General features: G+C 39.4%; 1 protein-coding gene across 1 annotated transcript in view; it reads left to right on the plus strand.

Annotated features, from left to right (window-relative positions):
- The window catches only part of ap3b1a (adaptor related protein complex 3 subunit beta 1a), a 64,552-nt gene continuing 42,101 nt past the window's right edge, over positions 1–22,451 (plus strand). The window contains exons 1-10 of the mRNA XM_042395340.1: positions 1–362; positions 8,549–8,624; positions 8,749–8,823; positions 13,064–13,159; positions 13,417–13,577; positions 14,057–14,123; positions 19,475–19,657; positions 20,866–21,021; positions 22,078–22,175; positions 22,309–22,363. Of these exons, the coding sequence (XP_042251274.1) occupies positions 226–362; positions 8,549–8,624; positions 8,749–8,823; positions 13,064–13,159; positions 13,417–13,577; positions 14,057–14,123; positions 19,475–19,657; positions 20,866–21,021; positions 22,078–22,175; positions 22,309–22,363 (1,104 nt within the window). The 5' untranslated portion in view covers positions 1–225. The remainder of the gene's footprint in view (positions 363–8,548; positions 8,625–8,748; positions 8,824–13,063; positions 13,160–13,416; positions 13,578–14,056; positions 14,124–19,474; positions 19,658–20,865; positions 21,022–22,077; positions 22,176–22,308; positions 22,364–22,451) is intronic.

Below are 22,451 nucleotides of genomic sequence, written 5' to 3' on the forward strand. Positions count from 1 at the left end.
AGCCCGTTAGCAGCTGAAGCCCAGTCATGTGACACCAACTTGTCCAGCTCACACTTCCGCTACTGCGTGTACGAAAAGAAAAAAAAAAAAAAGTTGGGGTGAAATCTCGGAGAAGTTTGTCTTTGCAGGGAACTTTAATAACGCTACGTTACACTAACATACCGACAAGTTTATGAGCTGTTTGTAGCTCGATAGAGGAGCAGAATACGTCTACTCGTCTTTTAAATGAGGAGCATGTCGACGGGCGCTTTGTACAACGACCAAGGAGGAGCGGAGACAGCGGTGGAAGCGGGGCAGGAGAGTACCCCGACCTCCTCCAGCTCCGGAGCCGCCTTTGGACTGTTCAGCGCTGACTTTAAAAAGTAGGATAAACGTTTGTTGTCAACATTTTTCCCTTGTTTGACATGTTAGACGGTTTTTACGAACTTCAAGCGGCTAACTGTCAGTGTAGCTGAGTTGGAAAAGACAAGCTAGGCACAGGCAGTGATGGCGAATGACGGTTAGCCGTTAGTCACGGAACTGTTAAAGTATCAAAAGTACTTTTTTATGTGGCTTTTAGCGGCTTGTTTTGCTCTATTTAACCTCTATGTATCTGTTTTTGCACGTTGAGATAAAACCGGTATTGAGAGGGGAGAGCAAGTTTTAGCAGCTGCAGGATATAAATGTGTTAGCTTTATGTATATATATTTACATTATAAACTCAGCACTTTATTAGGAACACCTGTGCAAACTAATGCAACAGCTCTGCCTTAAATTATACTTTTACGAAGCTCATGCATTTACAGTTTTTGTTGACACTGTCAGAAAGTTGATAATTCTACTTTCTGTTTATTATTGAGGTCGTAGTGAGTGTTTGTGGTGGTGAACTTGAGTGCATTATATTGAAAAGTGTGCTTAATATGTTTTCCACTCCATTAACCTACATGAGGGAGACAAAACATGCATTCATACATTATATACAGTGTGCAGCAATGACTTAACACAGTAAGAGATGGCATTTGGAAAAGTCTAATTTAATCTAAACTACAGAGAGGACTGATTAGTCTTCCAGGTCACATAGGTAAACAAATCTTTAGCCAGTCCTGTGAGTCTCTGATCTTTGCACTGAGTGCTTCATAAATAGGATACAATAATGATTTTCTTCACAGTTAGAAAATGACTTTGAGGCTTCAGGTTGTATTATTTTGCAGACAGTGAGGTAAGCTGATGCTGCAGAGTAGGCCAGTCCTGCTTAGTGTGTCTCTTTCGGTTTTGAAGAAGGTGTAGCTTACAGTTTCTTAAAAAAATTGCACAGTTCACATTTCTGTAGACGCATGTATTGATGAGGAAATTTAATATAGTACCAAACTGTTGACAAAAGACTACCATCTGTGCCTTATTGTTATGCTATATGTGTTTGACCAGCATGAACACGTGCACACCATACAGGAACAAACATATACATTTCCGCCTGCAGGTGGATGAACTGACCACCACATGCCTTTATTATATTGTAGTCAGATGTGTTAAATGCCTGCAAAAGAAACGAGTGGAAAACCCAACAAAGATCTTTATGTAGCTTTCTCCCCCATAAAGAGGAGACAAGGTGTGTTTACCTCACCTTCAATCTGTGCTCAATACACAACCTCTGCTGAGCTACTTGGTAAACCAGCTTCTCTTCAGGCAGTAACTGTATTCTACGAGAGCCCCGCTGTCCGCCATGTTGAATCTTCAGTGTAAGATAACAGATCATACGCAGGGTTTGTGTATGGAAGGCGTATGACTGCAGCTGACAGGTGACTGATGCTCCGTTAAATCACAGTTGTAGATTAATCTTGAGTCATTAGTGCTTCTTAAACAATCTGTGACAAAACTGGCAATTTCACAGAAAATTGTTCAGTTGTGCAAACTTCCTCTTTTTAAAAGTGATGTAGATAGAATAGGCTGTTCATTAACACATATTTATTCATGCTATTTTATAGGATGAAATTGAAATTGAAAGCAAAATGTTTTTTGTCTGTTTAGCTGTATAAATCCCAAAATAAGTGATGTAAAATTAAAATGATGAATCAATGAAACTAACACATTTAGACTGTTAACTGTTCATATAGAAAGTCAACATGGCATTGAATCAATATTAACTTTAAATGTGAGACCTGTTTGAATTAAAACCTGTTTTGTAAGACAGACCATAATATCATAATACCAGTGTGTAGATAGATGTGTCAATGATCTACACTTATATTTACATATTCAGGGATTTGAACTTCTAGTCAAGATAAAATAAGGTGTTTTGTACCTAATATACATAATTAATTTCTGTAGATATGGTCATGCAAGTGTTCAAGGCTCTGTGTGTTTTCTATGTTTCCATTTGTAATAACGTCACATCACAATTAACTTCTACACCAGCTCGTTAAAACCATGTTTAATCAACTTCTCAGCCTTATAAAACTGAAACCGGTCTGTCAGCATGTTTTGGTCACGTTGTCTAGTATCATTCCATCAACCAGACACTAGAGGGCAGTCACTCATCAGTGTAACCACACTTTGCATTTTGTAATTTCTTTGTAAAATCAGTGTTTGTGCAGATTAGCTACTCTGGTTTCATGCTCTCTGAGAACACACCAGCTCTTCAGGTGTAGACTTATTAACTAAAACACTTCAAATTTTAGAGGCTCTGTCAGTTTTTTTATGTGCTCAATCCCAACAAGAAATATGAATGAATGGAGTACTGAGTTTCCTCAAATCTGGCACAACATTTGTGCAAGAGTTCACTGCAGCTTCCCATTTTTGTTTTTTGAGCATTTTCTTGATCAAGCGTTAGCCTGCTTTGCTTTGGATGCCTTTCTGCTGACTTTCTTTTGGGTTAAATGTTGCTCAGTATGCTAAAGTCAACCTCTAAGCTGTCTCACATGACATGTCTTCCCACTTAGGCGAGGCTAGGTCATATGTTTGGCTACTTCTAGACCAAGCTGGAAGATCAGGGGAGGGAAAGAAATACGAGGGCATGAATGACGCTTCTGTTTGCACATGTCTAGTCTGACACAATTCACAATGCCCAAGCCTGTATATTCTAATACATGTGCTGCGTCAGTGCAAGTATCTCATATTAGTGTGTCCTCCTCATCATGAATGGATCTTGCATATTTGTTAATGAAATTTAACCCCAGCTTTTTTGTTGCTGAGGAAAGCACAGAGAGCTACTTCTACTGAAATTAAATCACGTTGTGTTTTTGTTATTTTGAAAACAGTGAATGTCAGTCGCATCTGAGGTGAACGGCAACATTCCTGTAATGTTCTGTAGTCTTTTAGGCCTTTTCCTGCCGACTGAAAGCTGTAGGCAAGGCCCTCGCCAGGCGGAGACACGTGTGACTGATTTATCACGTGTGACTAAAGAGATATTTCGCTGTGGCTGAGTGGTTTGGTTGTGTTTGTTGTATGGACAGTATTATTTGAGCTGCTGTAAAGATAGGATTTTGATCTTGAACTTCATTTTAATAAGGGTCAGAGGTTATTGGATAGGTCTACTGTCTGGTAGCCTATGTGTTTACATCCAATCCAGGATCATTCCTCACTTAGAAAGCTGATATAGGTCAAGTAGAAGCACTATAAGAGACTGAGTAAAGAGGAGATGATGCTAATAGATGCTACAAGATTTAACTGGAATGATGAACTAAAAACATGTGTTTGCAGTCTGAATTCCTGGCTCACAGAGAAGCAGTACCAGGTGCGTGAGGTATGTTTGACGTGGCAAAACAGGGATTGAAACGCTGCATATTGACACGATAGAACATCATTTTTCAGGCTCCAGGCAGCAGTTAAATCAGACACGTGAATGTAGGTTTCCTAATCTTTTTTTATGTCGCAACTGCTAAACTGTAATAAAAAAAAAGCTCAACAAACATTTACTCTAAAATTCCGTTTTAGAGCAAACTAATGGAAAAAAAACATAACAACTTGATTTCTACTCGTAAATTCAGATACTTTAATGTGCTGTTTGTTATGATGTAATTAGCTTGTACTTTTTTTTGCTGTAGCACAATCCATGAAAAACCTATTTTTGTATGATGTACTTTATCATATTTTAAGCTCTTATTTTGACAGCTCACCGTTACCGCAGACGCCTCCACTCGCTGGTGTCAAGCCTTTCATTTGAGAGGCAGATCCAAATATTTTAACTAAGAACTTGCATATTTTTCCAGGCTTCCTTGCATTCCTGCTACATAGACTACATTTATCCCCCCCCTGTTATTTAGGATATTTTTAACTCTATGTGAGTTATTGCTTTTCTGACAAAACAGTATTTTTTTTAAAAGTTTGAATGAATTGTTAAAGTATTCTACCGTGTCTTTTCTCAGTCACTTTGGCTGCCAGCGTTTTATTTATTTATTAAGTCGTAAAAGAAAGACATCTAATTTATTCCAATATGATTCAAAATGCGTCATACAGCTTTGTCTCTTCTAAACTAATTTAGGAACATGTGACTGCATCCTTTCATTCATTCATTTCTGAATGAATGAAGGAATGCAGTCATATGTTCAGGTCACATTTGTTTCCTCTTTGGAGTCCTTAACCTGGGCCAGAGAGGTGTTGACTATATTGTTTTATAGCAGTTATATGTTTGTCTTTGGATGAATCAACACCAGTGACAAAAATTCAACCAATGAAAAAATACTAAAGGTGGAATTTTGTTTTATTAAAGTCAAAAAAAGGAATACAGTTGTTGAAAAACGACCTTGCACACTAATGCTCTACTCATAAAATCAGCTCTAAAATCAACTTCTGCCTCAAGTTGAACTGATGATTACAACATACTAGATGATGAGATGCAAACAGTAACTGTGGGTTTATATAACTAACAGCCACATGGAGGCACTAATCTCTTACTGTCAAGTGTGACCATCATCTCCTTCTGGAATTTAATAGTTGTGTATCAACCTTAACTCTGTATTAATAGGGACATTTTAGCACATATACAAATGATGTTTTTTGTAATATTGGTAATGGATCTTCAGAATTCGATATTGAATATATTAGCAATGAAAAGTGATGGACAGGGGTAGAAGGTTACAACCACAGGAGATAAACAAAAGGTTTTTCCAGACCAGATCTGCATCTTATAATAATGAACTTGTGTGATCTAATCCTAAGTACAGAGCTTAAATAATTAACCATATGATCAAACGGGTTTTGTCTTCACATCATAACAACATGGTATTAAATGAGATGGATACACAAGTGTCCCATTTGTGATAAATATTCATTAGGAAACTGCCAACGGGTAAATGATATTATAATCAATCTCAGCAAGCGATGGAAAGATTTGAAAAGCTCATAATCAACCAGACGTGGTGCAGATGTTTTTGGCTTTTTGATGTGTGGAGACCAGAGAGATTACTGTAAGAGGGATGCAGGGATGTTGGCTGTGGATAACTAAACACAGTAAAGCAGCGGTTCCCAAAGGAGTCCCTGAAAAATCTGAGGGGTCCCCAGATTATTAAAAGGGATGAACCTAGAATAGAATAATTTATCAATTAATTGAGAAAACTTCAGCCCTAAACTGCCTGACAGTGCTTCATTTTAAGGGTCTAGAAGCCAAAAAGTTGGTAACCACTAAGTATTCCTGACTCACTGTTTTAGCATAATGAACTCTCTCTTGTACAATACGATACAATAAATATTGTTTTAGATGCCACTGCTGGCAGAAATTAGCATAAACCTGCTTTAATTTACTTTTTGGCTACTTGGGATCAGTGGAACAAGCTGTTATACAAGATTGATATATTATCACTATGTCAGGTTGATAAGGTGAACGTGTTCCTGTTGACACATCAGAACAACATACATTTGGAGTCACGTTTCTAGCCGGCCCACTAATGTAAGGTTTACCACATCCTGAGAGAAAAAAGGGACAGTAAGAAGAATTCAAGAACTGATGATTGAGTGTTCATGATTAGTTATTAAAAAAAGCAGAACAAAACTTTGGACAGAACTGCTTAAAATAGCCATATGTATTATAGTAGAAACCTACTTTTTCCCCAACATGCATCAATGTGACTGGAGTTGTCAGGCGGTCCAAGACTTTACTTCCAAAGAAAGCGTTTGAGGCAGATTTCGCCCCTTGCAAAATCTTCCTGTACCATTCACATCTTAAAGGGCATTTCCTGACATTCAGTTCGGTACTGTTATCTTTGATGTAGGCCTGTCCTGTTTGCCCTGTCAGCCAAACTTGGCAGCCTATGCGCTCTCAGTTGTGTCAAGCTAAAGTAGATTATTGTGCAGCGAAGGTGATGAAAAGTAGCTCTGTGTTTACCCACCAGTGTAGATAAGGCCCTCCTTTTTCCCCTAGAGGGAAGTGACCGCAGTCACACAGAGGCAGAGTCTCATACAGAGCCAGAAGGCAGGTGAGATAGCCTTCTTCCCCAGAGGGAAAAAATCTACATGTGTAAGAAGAGAGCAGTAATAGTTAACAGGACTTGACCACAGCTGAGCGGCAGGTTGTTTCAGAAGAAATGTGGACCACAGCAGAAGGAGAGAGAGGACTTTACCCGAGTGAGCAGCCTCTACCCTCCAGCGTAAGGATGACTTGCCATTAGCGAGCTGACGGAGCATCTTGTGACTTTTTTTTTTTTTTTTTTTGCCCAAGAGAAGAGGAAGGGAGTTGTGAATGACAGGCATAAAGCCAGTGGCGCCTGTGCTGTTTTTCCACTGTTCCCCCGTTTTGACAGCTATGAACAAGACAAGAAGACAACTGTAAATAAAGCCAAGAGAACAGAGCACACAGCCTGAAGGAAAGCAATTACCACAGCACTCTTTTACTTTTATGTTACTTGAAATACAGTTTGGTTTGTGGATTGTGGATTCTTTACACAGCTGACACGCACACACACACACACATTCACACACAAACAGAAGGAACTGGTTTTTGATTGGACTGAAGTGTCTCTGGGCTGCTGTGGAGCAAAGCCGGTATGGATGGTGGTTTCTCTTTACGCTCAGAGGCGGTAGGAGCCATGAGGATAGCGCTGATGTCTGCTGAGAACTTACAGCTCACTCTGAAGACTGAGCCCAGTCAGGAAGAACAGGCCCTCACACGCACCAACAGTAGCCCCAAGGAGACACACAAAGCCGGGTACTGTAGTAAGATCACCTACTGTACTACACTTGTCTAACTGGAGACGTACTATAAACTGTGTTTGTTATTTTGACAGAAGTTTTAAGTCAAGTTAGTGTTTCTTCATTGTGTTGGATACTTATATTAGCTGTGTTGTTCAAAAAGTATTACCTGAAAAAGTGAAAACCATGCCTCCTTAATGACCATTATTTCAAATATGGATAAATTCAGATATAACAGACTTTAAAATAAGGTTTTAAAATATTTTTTTCTAAATGGTTGGTATCCTGCATCTGTTTAAAAGGGAATGGAGACAAAATATTCAGATTATTGTTGTTGTATTGTATCTTTAAAAATCTACAACATGTATTTCCTTCAAAATTAAAAGATTTTGAATTAATTCTTAAACATAAGATTCATGTTAAGACAAACTTGTCATTGAACAGACATCATCTTCTGACTGACAAAGACATTTCATTGGTAACTTTTACTTTTAGTAACTTTTTAGACCAATGCTGAAATAATACTGAGTCTACAACCAAGCTAGTAGCTCTGTTTTGAGCAAAATGCTAATGTCAGCATGCTAACATGCTGATGTTAAGCAGGTATAATGTTCACTATCTTAATTTAGTGTGTCAGCATTTTAACATTTGCTAATTAGCGCTAAATACAAAGTACTGCTCAGTCTGATGGGAATGTCATTTAGTTTTGCAGGTATTTGGTCATAAACCAAAGTATTGTACATTTTAAAACTTTGATCCGGTGATGGTGAATGTTATTACAATTTATCCAGAATATCTATTAAATCTGTGTCAAATGTTGATGTGGTCTATCCAGGTTGCTGTCAAGACTGTAAAAAGTTAAGTAAAGTAAAAAGCAGTGATGTCAACCCTCTGCCAATCTTCAGGAGATCGCCAATGTCATTAGGATTCATGAATGAATGAAAAATATATATTTTGTCCTTAGAATTCCCCAAAAAGTCAACCTCTGGGTTGGTTGTACAATGTGTTTTCCATCTAGACGATACCTCTCTCAGTGTTTAGCCTCTGTGTGGAACAAACAACCTGCTGTGTAGTTTTACAATGACATTGTGTGTTGTCATTAGCCGAGGAATGAGCATTTATTTATGAGTGCTTTATCATGTGAGTGCCAGAAATTGGAGTGATACTGGCCCTGCTTTTGCATTGGTAAAGATGAGATTCTTGTTGTTTGGTTGGATGCTTTGTCAGTGTACTGTTGGCTCCCGTCAGCCAAACAATGTACAGAACTGTTTGGCTTATAGGAGCCACTGTGACCTTTGCCTGAGTACCCTGACAGATGTTGTATACATGGAGATTTCACAGTCACTTTGGTCAAGCTCTAACAGTTGAAACTGATTAGTCAGGTGCTTACTGTGTCGTCTCTGTTGACCATAGTAAGTGTAAGTAACAGTATTTAATTTTCTGACCTCAGGAATGAAGACCTTAAAGAGATGTTGGAAAGCAACAAGGAGTCGCTTAAACTGGAGGCCATGAAAAGGGTCGTTGGGGTGAGTGCAGAATCACAAAAACCTTTTCTTTTTAAATGACCAACTGAATTGTTGTATGTGTCTTCTCTCAGCTGTTGGGGATGTAAGATTGGTGAATATAAATGTGTTATCGTTTTCTTTTCAGCTGATCGCCAAAGGGAAAAATGCATCCGAGCTGTTTCCCGCTGTCGTGAAGAACGTCGCGAGTAAGAACATCGAGGTATGACATTATTGAGTAATATATCACAGAAAAGCATCATTACTACACTTGGTTGTTACGATTCATTTAAATCTTGACTAATACAAGTGTGGCAAAACCATAGACTGCATATGAATTGGAGTCAGTTTAAAGCCAAATAGTTGCTGCTTACGGTCGGCGCCATCTTCTCTGTTTGGAGCGAATACCTTCCAAATAAGGAATACGAGATGTTGCGTTTCACACTCTGGAAACACGCCATGTTACCTCGGACTGAAGCTAACACTAACTTACCAACATTAACTAACTAACATGGCAGGTATCATTATCAAGTAACATTAAAATTACTGAAATATTGCGACAATAGTCCGACTCAGTGCGAGTCCCGAAGTCTGGGGAGCGAACTGTTAATAACAGCGGTCAATCAACACCCACATGGCTGACATCAAAGCTATTATTCGACTTTATATCTTATTAAGGGAGTAATAATTTCCAAAATGACCACCAGCACACTTATTAAAAGGCCCAAATTTAGCGATTGACACCACAATGACTCGTTGAAAAAATGTATTGACTCAGTATTTCATGAGAGAAGTTGACGCTTTTTGAATGGGAGTCTAATGGATCATCTAGCGACTGTCAGTGGTATCACACCGGCCTCAGTTTAAAGATGTGGTTGTTGTCGCTTGGGCACAACACGTAGATTCTCTCAATGACAACAACTTGTATTGCAACCTCCACATACAGAACATTAGTTGGTTCATATGGATTGGCAGGATTTGAAAGGCTTTTCTTTAAATTTGTTTAGCTTGGTTTTCATTTTATAAAATTCATTTTGTGTATTTTTGTATTTTATTTAAATTATTTAATGTTTTTATTGAAGTTTACCTTTTTGTACAAAGTCGAGCTGAAACTTTTAATCAGTTAGTCAATCAAAAAAAGAATCGGCAACTGTTCTGATAATTAATTTCAATCAAAAACACCAAACATTTGCTGGCTCCTTTTCAAATGAGAGAATTTCATGTTTTTGTTTCTGCTAAACTTAATATCTTTGGGTTATAATTATAATGGGCTTTTTTTTATCATTCTCTGTTACTTTATAGCCAAAACAATTCATTATTCAAGAAACTAACCAGCAGATTAATTGATAATGAAAATAATAGTCGCAGCTCTAATTAAAGAACTTAAAAATAACATCAGATATGTTTTAAGGCATATAAAAATATTCTGCTGAGAGTAATAATTTATGTTTTGCCACAAAAAAAGTTCAATAGTTGGAAATTCTTAAAAGCACATTTACTCTTTCATGTAAAAAAATCTGGAATCTGTAAAGAAGCAAATATTGTTAATTTCAAAGTTTCACTGCTGAACACAAGATGTCTGCTGCCTCGCTGAAAAGTTAGGCTAATTCTCAGTGTTTGTGCACTGGAGGCTTCAAGTTTCCACATGACACTTGTATACTGGATCACAATTAGCTTCCAAACTAGTTGTGATGTGACAGATCATGCTCATACGTACATGCCCTAAACATAGATTTTCACAGAAACTTTGCCCGTCAGCAGATGAATTTGAAAACAACATTCACCTGTAAAACTCTGCACAATGAAGGTTAAACATCTGACAGAAGTAACATTAAACAAAACATATTGTAGTGGAGAGGAACTGTGAGATGACAATACTCTCTGAGGTGTACTTGACCTAGTGAACTTCCAAATTTCCTCCATGATTCTAGCTTTGAACATGACCAAGTCTATATGAGGGAGGCTTGATTCCTGGAATTGTTTAAAAAAAAAAAAAAAACCTCATAAATATTTCAGTTGTACCTTTCTCATCCCTTTTAAAGTACTCTCCTTGAGAGGAGCGCTCCTCCCGTTCCTGGAAACATTTCTTGTAGTCGTCTTTTGTCACTGTGTCCAGAGACTCTTGTGTTTCTTCCTGGATTTCCTCCACGGTGGTGAATCTTCTTCCTTTTAGTCCCAATTTTAGCTTCACCAAGCTGTAGACATGTGCTACCTAGTGGCAAATCTGATAACTACACTCTTCTGCCGTTCAATCCAAATGGCTTTCGGAAATGTTTGGATCCCCCCCTTGTCTATATTTACATATGTATATATTTATATATCTCAGTTTTGCATCTGTTACAGTTTGGTGAAGAATCACTATTAAAGCAAATAATCCTCTCAGGTACATAATAAATTCTGTGGAGGATTTTAAAATTACACAACTTAAATTCTGTATTTATAATAAAAACGTTAGACCAATATTTCATCATCTATTTGAAATCTGTTTCACATTTTTTCTTTAACCAGAGCAGTATGAGTCATATTATTTGCCATCATAAAATTATAAGTTATTGAAATACGAAATATGTTTTGCAACTATTTTTTTTTTGTGAGCAGTAACTCAAATTTAGATTAATTTAATTTAGGTTTGCTTCATCAGTGAGAACATTTCAATTAAGTATGTTCAGAATAAATGTCTTGCACCATTGGATCATAAATTAGAAGCTGTTTTCAACTTAATTCTTCCTTATCAATCACCAGAAGCACAACTTACTTCTGCAAATCATAAATTGGTGCGGCAGCAGCAGCATAAAGATACCGTAAGATATTGTGTGCCTGCGTAAACGCTCCACTAAATCACGTAAAGTGTATCGCCAGTCTTGACAGGCCCATGAACAGAATATTCCAGCGAATGTCCAAACACTAAGCAACAGCTCAAGAGGGGTTCCCATGCCCAGAACCTGTGAATATTGATTAGCAGCAGCAGAATAATCAGCTAGCGTGAGGGGCAGCATGTGAGCGGGGGGCCTGAAGCCGGGCGCTGTGTGCCAGGCTCGCTAGGCAGGATGTAATTGGCAGAAGAGAGCCCGCAGTCACGTCTCCTCTCTCCCACCTCATACACACCAGCTGCTAAGGTAGTGTGAGGTCTTGGTCTATGTTTTCTCTCTCTCTATATATCTCTTGCTTTCTTTTCCTACTTCTACTCACCTCCAGTATATCTCACTAAAAACGGTCTCTTCTACCGTTTCCCACCCCTCATCTCATCTCTTCTTATCTCCTCACCATCCCCTCTAAGGTGCGAGCCTCTTGTTAGCCGCTATCGATCCTCAGCTAATTAGAAAACAGCAGAAGAGCATGCAGGTTATTGATAATGTTGCGTGATTTAATATCGGCACGCTTTATTTTCTTAAATCAGCGCCGTGCTTCATTTCAACACAACATATTATACGTAAATGTGTGTGTTTGCATCGTTTGGCATACTTGTATGTATGTGTGTGCTTTTGAGTGGATATTCAAGTGAAGAAAACACATAAAAATCGCATTTGATGCTGGGAAATTTTCACTTGTAGAGCCCTTAATCGCCTACTTAGCGGTTCAAAATGAAATCAGGCGTGTACTGTGTGGTCATACAGTCCAGATCCTTGAGGGCAGATAGGTTGTGTCTCCTTTTTATAGTGAGTAATGCCATTAATTCCGCCAGTAATGACCAGAATGATGATTGAGAGCTGTGGTGCACTGCTGCAGGTCAATACTCACCGCATTAGAAAGCATGGTGCTGATTACTGGATGAAGCTCTCTGCGATTGTATCTAAAAACGTAACCTTACCTCTGACCTCCACCTTAAATTGGTTTGTAAATTAAACCGTAGATAGTCCCTCAAGTAAATCATCATTTTTCATAAGCACTTTTATCCCAGTTCCATTATTTATGAATCCACCGGCTCTGTTTGTTCTTCTGTCTTTTCTGAATAGCCGACGTGAATCAGCAGAGGAGCAACCTTTTGGCCTCCAGTTAAACTTGTCAGAAAGCAGGACAAATGTTATCTCAGGCTTTCCTGTGAGGAAAAATAGGGAGATGTAGAAGCTGAAACACAGGACGGGGTTCCATTAAATAATTCAGTGCCAATTTCTGAAAGGAACAAAAATACGTTACCTCTGCTCTCTGCCTGAAACAACATGTGACCGAGTGTGCAGCTCAAGATAGGAAAACTTTCAAAACCAACTTTTTTTTTCTCCACCTCTTGAAATAATAAACACAAATTTCCTGTTGAGGAACAAAGCTTGTTGTTTCATACGTTATTGTTCTCTTTATTCCTTTTATAGCACTAGTCTTTTATCTTTCATTGGATGTAAAAACATGCAACATATCCTCCCGTATAAACCTGTTTTAGTTCACATCTGGTTTCTTAGATTTTTTTTTTCCCCCACATGTGCTGCATTAATTCTGCTTTTACAGCTGTTTGATGTAATTGTCCTTTGCAGCTCAAGAAGCTCGTTTATGTGTACCTGGTGAGGTACGCAGAGGACCAGCAGGACCTGGCTTTGCTATCTATCAGCACCTTCCAGCGGGCCCTCAAGGTAACTTTACTACTTCCTGTCTCTGTTTTTATCTCTTTATTATCACTAACACGGTAAAAAATAGAAGAATGTCGTGTGAGTGTTTTCTTATGCACATTTCTAGAGACTGCTGACTTTTCCTGACTTCTTTTTGGTATATTTGATATTAGCGTTGGGAAAGTTGTGTATAATCTCTGCTCCAGATACTGGTATCATTATTAAAAAGACACATTCCTCCACACACTGACACTCAGCGTTTTCATGTCTTTTCGTGGCAGGACCCAAACCAGTTCATCCGGGCCAGCGCACTGAGGGTTCTGTCCAGTATCCGTGTCCCCATAATCGTCCCCATCATGATGCTGGCCATCAAGGAGGCTGCAGCTGACTTGTCCCCCTATGTCAGGAAGACTTCTGCCCACGCTATTCAGAAGCTCTACAGGTACGCTTCTTTCCGATCGCCGGGCTGCAACACCAGCAGCAGATATCACTCGGTAAAGCTTGTGGCTGCATTCATTGGCTTGACTGACTCTCCTTACTACCTCATTCCTGAGCAGTTAATCCAATAAATAGTTGGGTAATGTTGACAAAAGGGGTTTTACCCTGCAGTTATCTTGCTCTTATCTTCTAGGGTTGGTAAGGATTGCTTAAAATATGAACAAAGTAGGGAAAACTGAATCAGTTTTATATGTGATTTAAGTTATTTACCAGACTGAATCAGGAAATAAAACATGCTTATAGACAGTTGATCAGAGCACACGAGCGTTCTCAGTATTCTGAGCACACAGAGGGGACATGATTTAATTTGTAAGTCCATCTAGTTTTCATGTTGTGTGAATAATTGCCATTCCTTAATTGACAGTTTGTTTCAAAGCTCTCTCTCTCTCTCTCTCTCTATCTGTGTCTCTCTTTTGTCTTCAGCCTTGATCCAGAGCAGAAAGAGCAGCTGATTGAAGTGATCGAGAAACTATTGAAAGACAAAAGCACAGTAAGTATAAGACTGAGCAGTAAGTGGCCGTTGTTACAGTACAGATCACATGTTGGAGATTGCAGACCACTGGAGGGCGCCCCAGTCAAGCGATTCTCCCTCTTAGCTCTCTATCCCACAGCTCATTCGGCAATGCCATGGTTTGTTAACACCCACTTAAACCCACACATCTTCAGATGCTCCTTGTTAAGTGTCCATTTGGAAGGAATTTTCGCACTGATGCTAGTGTCAGCTTAATTTTCTCAAAGGCCAACTTCTTCTCCTTTTTTTTTTTTTTTTTTTTTTTCTCCAAAATGGAGCGTAAATTAGTCGGATTCTCAAATACAATGTTTAGGCCGGTCACAGACACAATGCAGGCAGCCCATTAGAAGTCAGTAGGCAGCACATTAATTTGAGGAGGTCACAGTGAATACTAAGGGTGTTTAAATGCCAATTTCAAATATGTAGAGGTTGGCTACAGAATGCAGAGTATGTTGTGTCGGTGCGTGCAAGTCATGCACAGTTTGTTATAATTATGTATTCATAGCGTATACCTATCATTATACAAACAAAACAAAGCAGCTTAGGCCAAGGGGGGGATGGAAAGCCCAGTACCAGATGCATAGCATATTTAGCCCCAGACGCTAACGAAGACAGATGACTTCTCCCCCGTTGGAGCCCACATCGTGAGGCTGGGGACGGAGAGAGAGGGCACTATCATCACACAGACGCACAAGCACTATCAGTCGGTGATGAATGGTGAAAAAACCCCAACATAGTGGATACTTAATAGCTATCAAGCTATGCATTTTTATGATGCTACGGGCGAAACCATGTACCATTTAGAAGTCCCACAACGATGGACGGTCTTCCTGCTATATATATATTTTTTTATTGCTGCTTCTATGTGCTGGTAGTAATGCCACAGGAGGATATCCTGGTGTTGTCACATGCTGCTGGTGTTCTTGGTGTGTTCGTGAGGGGAAACATGTACTGTAGCTTTACCTAACTGGGTACTGGTCCACCAGTTTTACACATAAAGGTCAATCACTTCATTTTTATAATGTCTTCTGTAGCTTCTGCGTGAGTTTGTCAAGGCTGAGAAAATATAATCATCTCAGCTCGGACTTGGAGATCAAAAATGAACTTCAGATTTTTAACAGAGAGCAGTGTGAGGTTGAAAGAGTGGACGTTTACTGTACCAGGCAGGAAGAGGCTAACGAAAAGATGCTATTGGTGGCACTCAACAAGACCCATACCAGGGACTAAAAGTAAGGATATTTCTATGTCTGCTACTTGTGATTTTGACTTAGATTTTTGAAACTCTGTCTCTGTAAATACACTACTAAATCACTGGAGAGCCCCTTTTAATAATAGCATCATGATACATTGAGGAATATGCTTATAAGAGCCACACAAAATAATCTTGCATGAATTGACATTCTGAGCAGGTAGTGACTCACACTTGTGTATTAAGCAACATCTATCCACCCTTTTCCTATAGCAGCGTCTATTCTGAAGGGTCACGTGGTGTTTAATCCAATCCCAGCATGCATTGGGTGTCAGGTGGTAAACACGCAGGACAGGTGACCTTAAGACACACGAACTCAGACAAATTCCAGTCTACCGCCTTTTTTCCACAGGAGACGTTTTGACATGTCATCATAGGAAAATCACAGCTGTAATTAATAACGACATGATCCAATCTGATGAGTCAGTTTCAGGGTCCAGGTAGGTATCAGCTTACTGGGATGGACTTGACTGGAACAGACCCATCCTTAATGCTAGTAGCTCCACCTTCGCTTTTCCTGCTATGACAAGTGAAAAACGTCTGCCCTGTATGTAATCCCATTTTTACAACAGGTATTTTGACTTGTCATAGCCGGAAAAGCAAAATGGAAAAAGGAAAAATAAATGGTAGTAATTACACCTACCTTACTTAGACAGCCAGCCAGCTTCTTTAGGTTTCTAACGCTGTATCTCCATATCTGATTTTTAATGAATCAGTTTAACTGCAAATAAGTGAATTAATTTAGGTAAATGCCATTTAGCTAATGTCACTATGCTGCCTGTGGAAGAAGGAAACATTTGGTTATCGTCCCAGTCTGTGGCATTGTCCAGGCCTCCTGACATTTACCTTTACAGATGTGCCTGTTTGGTTAAATGGCTGTGACACACTGGGGGTGGGGGGTGGGGGGGGGGGGGGGGGGCTGCTGCTTATAGGCAGGATGGTTTAAAGAGAAAATGGGAAGGCCTGATGACAGAGACAACATAGGAGTTTGTGCAGCTGTTTTACCGTGATGGATCTATTATCCAGCCATTACAAGATAAATGATCGATCCCTCCCATCCTCCCCTCCTGCACCTTCTGCAAAATTGAAATGAGAACAGAAAGGAGGGGCAGGGAGGGAGGGAAGGAGGGGAGGGGGGGGGATACTATGATTAGGGGCTAGGTGAGATGCCCATTAATTTAAGAGAAAAAGGAGGGAGGAGAAAGAGAGCAGGAGAGGAGCGAACGGAGGGAGGATAGGCCGACCCCACACCAGGCCATCAATCAAAAAGGCGCACGTTGTCTCTGGCGTGATGACCCAGCACTCTCTGCCTCTCTGGCACCCTAATTAGAATTCATAGCAAAATAGATGCAAGGAAACAGTTTGGGCCCTTCATAATTTTATAGGAAATTTATTGTTATTAGAAGAACCATTTGCTTAGTGTGATTTTTCCATTACCGGCTTGTCACGCAGGGTAGATAATACGGTCGAGGTGGGCAGAGGAGGAGGGGGAGGAGGTGTATGAACTCCATAGATTGGGGTGTCAGTTTTGTTGATGGTGCATGTAGTTTACCTTGGAGCTGTGTCTAATGGGGGAAGTTGGTAGAGAATGCACAAAGCCTTACAGTAGGATCCACATGCTCAGAAACGGTGCCGCCTATAATAGCCTTAGAGACAGGAGAGGCCCTGGGAAAACGCTAGGCGAGAATGACACCCCCCCTCCACCCCCCAGCAAAAATACACAGTGGAAGTATATTCTCTAATTTACTGCTTTGAGTAGGTTTATCTATAGCAGAATATGTTGGCTGAGATATTAATAAAAACACCCTGCTGTGCCTTAAGCTGCTGTGAAGCTACTCTAACGTAGATACAAGCCTGTATTACTCAGTTTTCATGATTTTGTTTATATCTGTATGTCAGGATAACACATAATAACAAATACCATGATTGTTTGACAAATAAATGTTGCTGTGAACAGTTTTAATTGGCACTACGCTCTAATATTCTCTCTAAAAATCATTTAAACCATATTCAGTGGATTATCCAGAGCAGCAGGGACATTGTTAGAAAGAGATGCTGCTGCTTAAATATTATTTTTCATTGCTTTGAGCACCTAAAACAAAATTTAATGTATCCCCTTTGTATTAGGGTGATGGGAGAAATCTCAACAGTTGGATAAAACCTGTGCAAATAAAACAAAAACCATCTACATGGCTTGGTACTAATATACCTTTTTCACAGCATTGTAACTTGTCATAACAGGAGAAACACACGTTTAACCAATAATATTAATTAACGATGGCTCTGTTTCACTCAAATGTCCCATTAAGCCAGTTTGCACAACACCAAGGTCCTGAAACTGTCACACCTAACTGGAATGAAGCCGTTATTAAGGATATTAATTACACATGTGCTTTTCCTGTGATAACACGTACTTCACTGCAAACTTTCTGCAGTGAGATACAATCGTTTAGTTGTAATTTGGGTGGATTTAACCTTTAAATATGTTACTGAAAGCAATGAAGACAACACTGGACCCTAACTGGGTGACATCGCCTGCACCTTTTACTCTAAAGTGGTAAACTTGCTGCATAAAATTATCATAAATGATAATTTCACTTCCTATAGGAGGACACCTTTATGTCCAGGTTGTTTTTTTATTATCTGTGGAATTTCTAATTGCACATTTAATAATTATTATTATTCTGCTCGAGCTGAATCATAAATAGATAAAGACTCATTAGATACAGCTTTAGATTAGCGTGCTGTTCACATGTTTTCATTGCAAGTCATCAAAGAAATGCTGCTGATGATGTAAACAGAGATATAATTGCAGATTTCCATCCAGGTGACATAAATTGTGAAAACCAAATTAAAATCCATATTTTATATTCTTATTACAGCAGCTGTCAAGAGATGTCTTTACTGTCAATAGATAAAAAAATATATGTATAGTAACATGTTCAAAGACTGTTAGCATTACCTGCAAGTTCTCTGCAGTTGTGCTCGAATGTATGTAGAATCACTGCGTTTGTCTCTCAGTAAATATAACTTCATTCACGAGTGTGATATCATAAAAGGTAGACGTCTGACCCTCGCAGCCGTATTAGTGCGTGAATGTCAGAAAGGCGAATCATCGCTCGGATTTAAGGTCCAGAATTCTCGGAGAATCTACAGACAGCAGCCACGCACATACACATTTCACACACTCGAGAACATACACACACACACACGCACACGTACGCGCACACACACAATCAATGCAGGCTCATGACAACGCTGATGGGTAAATGCACCGGGTTCCCACAGGGCCACCAGGGGCCAGAAGGCTTTAATTGGGAAGACCAGATTCTGCTCCCTTTCTCTTTTTCTTCTCCACCCTCGCCTGCCCGTGATAATGCTGTTTGCATATTAATACGCTGCCATGTCACTCACTCAGTCTCACAGTCAGTCAGTCAGCCAGCCAGCAGGCAGTTGGGTGGTGGTAGTGGGAGGGAGAGGAGGGTGTTGGGGGGTGGCATGCAACAGCCAAATGGGTTTTTTCCTTCTACCAATAAAACATAGCTGATTATTGGCTCTCTCAGCTGCTGCTTCCTCCTTGTTCTCCTTTCCCCGGGAAATGAACTTAAAATGAGTTTTGTAGCAGGAAAAAAAAAAAAAAATTTTATGGGGAAAATATAAGAAACAGTCTCATTGATGGATTTTATTTCACAGGGTTGTGTAAATTTAGTCAGTTAAAACTTTTAAGCGCAAACGTTTTACTTCTAATTATCAGCTAACTACTTAGAGGCTGAACTGTGTGTATTGTAATCAAAGTTGTAAATTGGTATTGTGTTTTTTTTTTTTTCTCCCAAGTGCAATAATAGTACTTTTTTTTTTTGATGGGGGTCGTATCCGTTAACCAGTGTTTTATTTCTCCAGAGTCTGTGTATTACAGCTTGTTTAAAAGATAAAGTATTTGTTCAGTTTGTCTAACAAAACTGCTACATATCCTGACAACTATGTTAATAAAGAGAGAGCAAAAAGAAAAAGAAACATCAGTATTTCCTTCATGAGTTTGTTTCTCTTTGTTCTTCCTCCTTCCCTTCGTACTTATCTGTAGCTGGTGGCCGGCAGTGTGGTGATGGCCTTCGAGGAGGTGTGTCCAGATCGCATCGACCTGATCCATAAGAACTACAGAAAGCTGTGTAACCTGCTGGTGGATGTGGAGGAGTGGGGCCAGGTGGTCATCATCTCCATGTTGACACGCTACGCCAGGACACAGTTCACCAGCCCCTGGAAAGAGGTGAGGCGCTCATCACTCCAATAAGGATCGCAACTAAAGGGGATCCAGGTCCATAAAGAGGCGATGCACCGTATACCTTTCTTAAAAAATGTTAAAATCTTTGTTAGAAAGCAGGCTGGCTGGATATGGTAGCTACAGTGTTTATTCATGGTAATTACTCCTTTAGCTGCTAGAATTGCAAGACATTAAATGTAAAAACCTTCCACAGTAAAACACTATTCTTCTGGGTCAGTATGAAAAGGATATAAAGGATACGTCTATAGAGGGATATTCTATATTTTTCTCATTGTCAATAAATCCCATGAAAACCAACAAATATATTGATCCTACTAAGAGCTGATACAGCTTATTCCTCTGTGTCACACAGTACATTACAGTACATTGTTCTGCTGCTGTAAATACTCACAAGAGCACCAAAATGTATTATTCCGCTGGTGGAAATAGTCCCCAACAAATGCACTATTTACTTCTGTATGACTACAGTTTTCTAAAAACCCTTTTGGGCAAAAAAACAAAATCCAGGAACCCTACTAAAACCCCACTAAAGAGAACCTGTCGTATGGGCCATCAGAACCATGCAGCACTTCCTCTTCCTGTTGTAAACTATATTTTTAAAGACGTATGTCGTCAGTAAGAATTAATAGGTGGAAGTCAGAAAGTATTGACAGGTGGACTAAAACATTGCTGGATTTGGTCTTTTTGTGAGATTTGTTGAAAATGAGAAAAATAAAGTATAACACCAGCTTTATCCTTTTCAAAAACTAGAATGTTAAAAATATATAAATCAAGATGGAAAAATGAGAAATGAAGTGTCATCGAATGGTCATTTGTGGTCATAATTTAGAAATTGAGATTGGAAAATTTGAGTTAAGCTCCTGTTTTTAGATTTACAGTCTTTGGGTTGCTTTAAATGACATCTGTATATTTGAGCCATTTCACAATCTTGGATTTGTGTACAAAATGTGTTTTAGGAGAAATTAAGAGAGTAAATGATTCTTGATGCATTGAGAAATATAGTTTCTCTAAAATACCTGTATTATTTTTTCGTGCAATTAAAATACTGGCAGCAGAAAATATTTCCTCAGTTTACCAGCAAATTTCAACTTGAGTAAAAATGTAAATATCACCTAAACTGAAGTCTGAACTGAACACTGTGGTATGAACGTCCACGTCCCTTAGTGTGACATACTGTGTTGTCTGTGTTTCAGGGTGCCGTGTTTGATGAAAACAATGACAAGACGTTCTACGACTCTGACTCTGAGGAGAAAAAAGGCCAGAACGAGGCGGCGCCTTACATCATGGATCCAGATCACAGACTGCTGCTCAGGAACACCAAACCTCTACTGCAGAGCAGGAACACCGCTGTGAGTTAGTTAGACACTCAAACACAGACATAAACATCTATCTTTAAGACTCGGAGACAACTCGGAGTAGAATAAACACACACCTGAAATGAGGCTGATTGAAATTCATTGTTAAAGAGTCGGGAGAGTGTAGCGTTTGTAAACGCGTGTGCTGCTTTTAACCTGTTGAGAGATATAAACAGCATTGATCAAGATGTCTGAGTGCTGCGTCCTCTGCTCGCATCTCACTCCTGTCTCAGAAATAAAAGCAACACAACTAATGCTGCTGCAGCCTTGTATAGACACACACACACTTTGAAATTCACTCCCAAGCAATAATGAATTCCTGGATACATTTTCTTACACAAATAAAACACAAATACCTGGACGCACAACGCAAAGGCTTAGAAATAAACACACGCATACACACACACACATACCTGCCTTAGTGCACCTCCAAGATTGGAAAAAAAAAAAAAAAAAACCCATAGTGAGTGCAGATCTCCATCACCCAGGAGTCTCAAGGTCTCTGTCGCTGTGTAGCAGCGGGAGGAAAAATGCTCCCAAATGAAAGTGTTGATTAAAATGTGACATGCTGTGTCTTTACTCGAGACAACACAGTGACATCCTCCATCTTCATACACGCCTGAAACCCTTTTCATTCTGCCTGCAACGATGGACACACGTCCTCCTGCTATTTAAAGCTCCGCTGAAAAATTACCTTTATAGAGTCAATGTCATGAGTGCCTTCGTAGAGCCGTAAGGAATGCACATGAAAGGCAGGTATTTCACTTTAACTTGGGTAGACAGCTGGTAATATACTGTGGGAGGTGTGATGATAATAATAAACCACTTAAAAAGTTACAAAAGTGCTTTTTCGAAGTGTTGAAAAAGGAACTTATGGAGTAAAAAAACTGGAGCGCATGCTGGAAAATGGTTGAAAACGGAACAAACAACACAAGGATAAAATGTAGGAAAAATGAAAAGACATTACGCAAGAAGTGAGTCTATAAAAATGTTGTTTTAAGAAGGATTAAAATGATCCTTTTAACGTGTGTTGATGTGGGTTTTTTTTAGGTGGTGATGTCTGTCGCTCAGCTCTACTGGCATTTGGCCCCAAAACATGAAGTCAGCGTTGTCACCAAGTCGTTGGTTCGACTCCTAAGGAGCCACAGGTAACACAAAAAATATACTGCATCTGCTTATTTGCCTCCTCTGAAGCCAGCTGGGATGAATAACTTAGTCTCTCTGTGCCTATGTTGTTGCTGCTGCTGCTGATAAGTATGTTATTTCTGTTTTTGTACACAGAGAGGTGCAGTACATTGTTCTTCAGAATATTGCTACGATGTCCATTCAGAGGAAGGTAAGTCTTGCTTGTAGACAGCAGAACAATTAATGGTATGTGTTGCATTGATGCAGGCTGTCTTCTAACCTGAGTTGTCTCCAAACAG

The sequence above is a fragment of the Thunnus maccoyii genome, chromosome 19 (assembly GCF_910596095.1).
Source record: "Thunnus maccoyii chromosome 19, fThuMac1.1, whole genome shotgun sequence".
NCBI classification, from domain to species: Eukaryota; Metazoa; Chordata; class Actinopteri; order Scombriformes; family Scombridae; genus Thunnus; species Thunnus maccoyii.